Raw genomic sequence first — 5,643 nt, 5'->3', positions numbered from 1 at the left:
AGCTGTCATACTTTTTTTTTCACCCTCGTCTCACATTTGGCAAATACAGTATATGTAGGAAACAGTCACTCTGTTTATTGCATTTGAAGTAAAGTATGTGTGCAAAGGGGAAATGCGTCTTGACGGGACATAAGCTTCCTTCCAAGTCATCAATGTGGGCAACATAGCTTATTTTTGTTATTGTTAATACAATGCAATGCCTGGTATTGTGAAGTGAATGTAATAACAGCACACCGCCTCTTTACAGTAATGCTGGGCTAAAGGACTGGACCACTACCAAGAGTACAGTAGACCTTTTTTTCCAGTATACCAAGCAGCACCGTATGGATCTGACCCACTGTGGATCACATCCTCATTTGGCTCCGGGACGAGACTGATTCCGAAGCACTTTAGGTCCAGAAACTTTCTGGCACAGCACTGACAGACCATAATAACCCCTGACCCAACGCAGCACCACACATACTGGCCCAGTTTCAGCATTGTATGGAGCCAACAGAGCCATATGCTGCCTTAGAGGCCTCGTAGTGCCTGGTGGCTCTAACTATCAAGTACACTGAATTCTATACGGGAAGATCCAAGGCCAACCTTTGTTAGCAAATCAAGTAATCTGTACACTACGCCGTGTACTAGGCCTACTGCATGACCAGAACCAGTCAGTCAACTAACTGCACAAATACACAAGGCTCTAGATGGGCTGAACCTCAGTGCTCCATGGCAACCCAGCTTATCTCCCCCTGAAGCAAGCGAATTGACAGCATTGGAGTCTGAAAGCTGTGAAAGAGGGCATTTTTTTCTTTTTCTGCCAATCTGGCCCAGCTGTGGTTATGGCAATGATGATTCTATTTCCTCAAAAAGAACAACACAGATCTATCTGTCAAAGAATGCCTGCAGGGGACACGACAATGGAGGACCACAATTTCATCTCATGATTTCACTTCATGTGGGCTGTTAGGATGGATGGCAATGGTTGGTGGAGCATAAGCATACTGCCTGCAGTGTTTCCCCAGTTTTTCAACATTTTTTTTCTTTTTCTAGCAATGCAAGGAAACTGGGTACCACATTTTCTGTGGTCTTAATGTGGCAAAAAGCTGGGCCACATCTTAGTCAAGTCAGGTGATTGGTGGTCTTATAGCGGATATGTGTGAAGACGCTCATACTTCCAGGACAAAGCGGTCAAACTATCTGGATATCTATTTGTAGCTTGGAAATTCAACCTTCGAAAAGATGTCCAGCAGTGTACATTTTAACACCTTTCTCTTTCATGTCTTAAAGACCCAGCAATGGGTCCAGAAAGGAGAGCTGGTCACCTGTACCACATCCGGTTTACATACAGCAAACTCGGCATTGATATCTCGACAGTTCACCTAGGGGCGCTGTGGAGAGAGTGCAGCCCCATTCATTCTGAATAGGGTCTGCACTCCTCCGTTGGCGCCCCTAGAGTGCAGTGCCACCCGGAAAAGTGGTGAGTGGAGTCTCTCGTAATACCCTTAGGGCCTCTCTGCCTGTACTCTGCCAAACAACACTCAGATTGGATGAGGGCCAGCATCGGGCAGTCTGCTGAAAAAGATAATTTGCTGTTTGCAGTTGCGTTATGGTAACGAGACACCAGTCACATGACCAGTAGTAGCAAGCATGGCGGCTCCCACGTTGAACACATTGCACAGACAACAGGAAACTAAATCTTTGGTGTCTGATCAAAATTATGGCAACTGATTTTGGAGTCTCGTTTGACTTCCACAAAGGGAGGGAGGGTTTGTCTGGATTGTCACGATTCTTTTTTTCTCTTTTTTTATTATTTACAGAAGAATGTAAAATATGGCCACAGATATGCACCAGATAACCAGAAATGGAATCTGTACAAACCTTTTGAACTGAAGATGATTTATGACTAATTTCTTTACTTGGTCTATCTCTCTCTGACTTACTCGCTTGCATCCGTTCTCTCTCTCTCTCTCTCTCTCTCTCTCTCTCTCTCTCTCTCTCTCTCTCTCTCTCTCTCTCTCTAAACAACACACACACACGCACGCACACATACAAACACACACACACTGGTATGGCTGAATTCTCTGGCACCGTATTCACACTGAAATAGGATTATTTTGGATATGCCTCTTTATGCATTACGTAGATACACAGTAGGTCCTAGATGCAATCTACACACACACACACACACACACACACACACACACACACACACACACACACACACACACACACACACACACACACACACACACACACACACACACACACACACACACACACACACACACACACACACACAGACAGACACTGGTGAAAGAAAAGCAATCAATCGAGCATGTCTGTCAATTGGTTTCGGAGAGGTGTGCAGTATGGTCATGTTGAAAACAAAGTCTTCCTGACTGGTCCTAAGCTGGAGTGTTTGTAGTTTATTGAGCACTCCTACTGGTCAGCTTCCTTAGTGCCTTGCCACTACACTTCCCATGATTCCCACACCTAACAAGGGGCACCATGGGTAAAATAAGCGAGAGGTAAAGGAAGGAAGGAATGGAAGGATGGAGAAAGAGAGAGCAGCAAACACTATTGGTCACACACTCACGCACGTACGCACGAGCACGCACACACACACACACACACACACAACTATCTATTCACCCACAGACACCTCCTCTTATAAGTGCATTAGCTTCCCAAAGGCAGTTTGTCAATATCTAAAGGTTTATGACCAGAAACTCTTCCAAACACGCAACAGTTTATGTACTCATCACCTTCCAAAATGAAAACCTGGGTCATGTGATGCTCTGTTTTCAAAAGCAATTTCAAAATCCTTCTCACTCCATTATTTCACCTTCTCCAATCCCCTCTATCTCTGCATCACTTTCCATTCTCTCTCTCTCTCTCTCTCTCTCTCTGTCTCTCTCTCTCTCTCTCTCTCTCTCTCTCTCTCTCTCTCTCTCTCTCTCTCTCGCTCTCTCTCTCTCTCTCTCTCTCTCTCTCTCTCTCTCTCTCTCTCTCTCTCTCACACACACACACACACACACACACACACACACACCCACACACAGCCCTTAAACAAAGAGCACTGAGCTGGACAACGCATTACAAAAGTACATTTGCGACACGAAGTAATGTCTACTAGCAAATAAATAATATAAATACATAAATAACAGAGTGGTTCACTTCCTTCAACACTTGAAGCAAACATGACACATTCACATACATTTCAAATAAGATGAGCCTTTGATGAAGAAATGAACACATTACATAAAGTAAACAAAAAACTGAACACAAAGTCCCAGAACAGTTTACATAATAGACCATACAAATTATGGAGTCCTGGCAGCTGCAGGTGGAGAGAGAGGGGGGAAAAAACGATCCAATGTTCTTCTTCAGAAATGACATCATGTTCATCTCATTTATGCACCATTTCCTGTGACGTCACGTCCTGTGATGTTACTTCCTTTAGCGTCACTGCCTCTGACGTCACACCAGGTGACACCACGGCACTTCCTATTGCTTGGACCAGCGTTGTGAGCTCTTCTTAGGAAAGGAGGGGTAAAAGTTTTTTGTGTATAGTGTTGATCCTTTATATAGGTTGATATAGAGATTATGTATATACTTATTTTTTTTTACTTTTCACACATCTTTTTATAGTGTGTAGACATGTCTTTTTTTCTAATTGTTTTTTTTTTCTTCTTTGTCATTTCATTGTTTTTGTTTGTCTGCTCTGTGGACATCTCTGTGCCGTCGGGACCCCAAAGCCGCCATGGAAGAGGGACGAAAAAACAAGAAAAAACAAAACAGACAAACAAAACAAATAAAAAAAGATACCAAACTGACGTATATTTTTTTCTACTCGGAATACAACGTCCCCAGAAGAGGACTAAAAGAATAAGGACACCACAGAGATGGCTTCTACCCTTCGACTCCTGTCTTCCATCCTGAGGCAAGTTCGTCATTGTGCTCGGCAAAAGAAACGAGGGATTGGGGGGCGCGTCTGTCCGGTGGAAGGGGTGGAAAGAGAGAGAAAGAGAGGGAGGGAGGGAAGGTGGGTGGTTGGGTGTGGGCAGCAGGGATGGGGGGAAAGAGGGGCAGGGTGGCATCCCTCCTGCTCCAGTCCTCAGAACTGGTACCATTTCTTATCTTTACACTTCAGCATCATCTGGGGGGAGAGAGAGAGCAAACACAAATACAACCAAATCAGGAGGCCATATTTCCTTCCAACAGGCATCTTTCCTGACCAACAGGTTGGTCATTGTGTGTGTGTGTGTGTGTGTGTGTGTGTGTGTGTGTGTGTGTGTGTGTGTGTGTGTGTGTGTGTGTGTGTGTGTGTGTGTGTGTGTGTGTGTGTGTGTGTGTGTGTGTGTGTGTGTGTGTGTGTGTGCGTAATCCGCGCATGTGCATATGCAATCTGTGCATGTGCGTGTGTGTCTGAGTGTGTCGTAGGGCTAACCTCACCTGTGTGTCTGAGTGCTCACCTCGTGTGCGTGTGTGCATGCGTGTGTGTGTGTCTGAGTGCTCACCGCGTGTGCGTGTTGGGAGAAGGAGTCCGCACTGGTCATCATGGCGGCAGTCTTCTCCTCCACCTCGCTCAGTTTCTGTCCTCTCTCATCCAGCGCCATGCGGGTGCGTGCCAGGTCCCCCATGATGCCCGTGGCCGCGCCCTTCATACCCTCGATACCTCCCTGGCCTGGGATGTGCTGTGCCATGCTGCGGGGTGCCTTGCCCGCCCCTGTCTCCCCAACTGAGAGGACAGGAGAGGAGAGAAGAGATTGGGGAGGGGGGGGATGTGGTTGACAGATGATGATAAGAGAGGAGGGGAGGGGAGGGGAGAAGAGGAGAGGATAGAATAGACGAGAGCAGAGGATAGGAGAGGAAAGGAGAGGAGAGGCGAGGGGGACAGTAGGGATAAATGACAGTTGAGAGAGGGAAGAGAGAGTAGAGCGAAGAAGAGAGTAGAGTGCAGGGGAGAATAGACATTGACAAGAGAAGAATGGAGAGGGGCTCAGAAGAGAGGAGAGTAGAAGAGATAGGAGAAATGAACAAGAGAAGAGAGAAGAGAAGGACAGAAAAAAACAAAGACAAAAAGCAGAGAAGAGTGAGAAGGGAGGACATGGAGAGAGGAGAGGAGAAGTGAGGAAGAGAAGAGAGGACAAGAGAGGAGAAGTGAAGAAGAGAAGACAGGAGAGGAGAGGAGAGGAGAGGAGAGTGGAGAGGAGAGGGGGACAATAGAAGTAAAAAAATAGAAGAGGAGAGGAAAGAAGAGGGGGGCACCAGCAGACAGAGGGAGAAGAGGTTGAGAGGAGAGAGTCAGAGAGGGAATGAGAGCACAGGGGGAAGAGGAGAGTTGAGGAGGGATGGGGGGATAATTGGAAAGGTGGAGGTCAATTTAAAAAGGGGAGGAGGAGGAGATAGAAATATCAAAAGAGACAGAGACAGAGAGTGAGGGGGAAGGAAAGAATGGAACGGAGGGCAGGTGAAAGTCGAGGATATCGGAAAAATTGAAAAAAGACAGAGAGAGAGACATACAGTGAGAGAGAGAGAGAGAGAGAGAGAGAGAGAGAGAGAGAGAGAGAGAGAGAGAGAGAGAGAGAGAGAGAGAGAGAGAGAGAGAGAGCAAAAGAAAGCAAGAGAGTGAGACAGAGAGATATTCAGGTGGAT

The 5,643-nt window shown here is 46.3% G+C and overlaps 1 protein-coding gene across 1 annotated transcript in view; it reads right to left on the bottom strand.

Moving 5' to 3' along the window:
• Nucleotides 1-3,120: 3,120 nt before the first annotated feature.
• Nucleotides 3,121-5,643, bottom strand: part of stxbp5a (syntaxin binding protein 5a (tomosyn)) — a 199,729-nt gene continuing 197,206 nt past the window's right edge. Inside the window, 2 exon segments of the mRNA XM_063223024.1 lie at nt 3,121-4,144; nt 4,506-4,726. Coding sequence (XP_063079094.1) covers nt 4,103-4,144; nt 4,506-4,726 — 263 coding nt within the window. The 3' untranslated portion in view covers nt 3,121-4,102.

The sequence above is a fragment of the Engraulis encrasicolus genome, chromosome 18 (assembly GCF_034702125.1).
Source record: "Engraulis encrasicolus isolate BLACKSEA-1 chromosome 18, IST_EnEncr_1.0, whole genome shotgun sequence".
Lineage (NCBI taxonomy): Eukaryota > Metazoa > Chordata > Actinopteri > Clupeiformes > Engraulidae > Engraulis > Engraulis encrasicolus.
The sequence above is the reverse complement of the archived record's forward strand: the minus strand, read 5'-3'. Positions and strand labels throughout refer to the sequence as shown.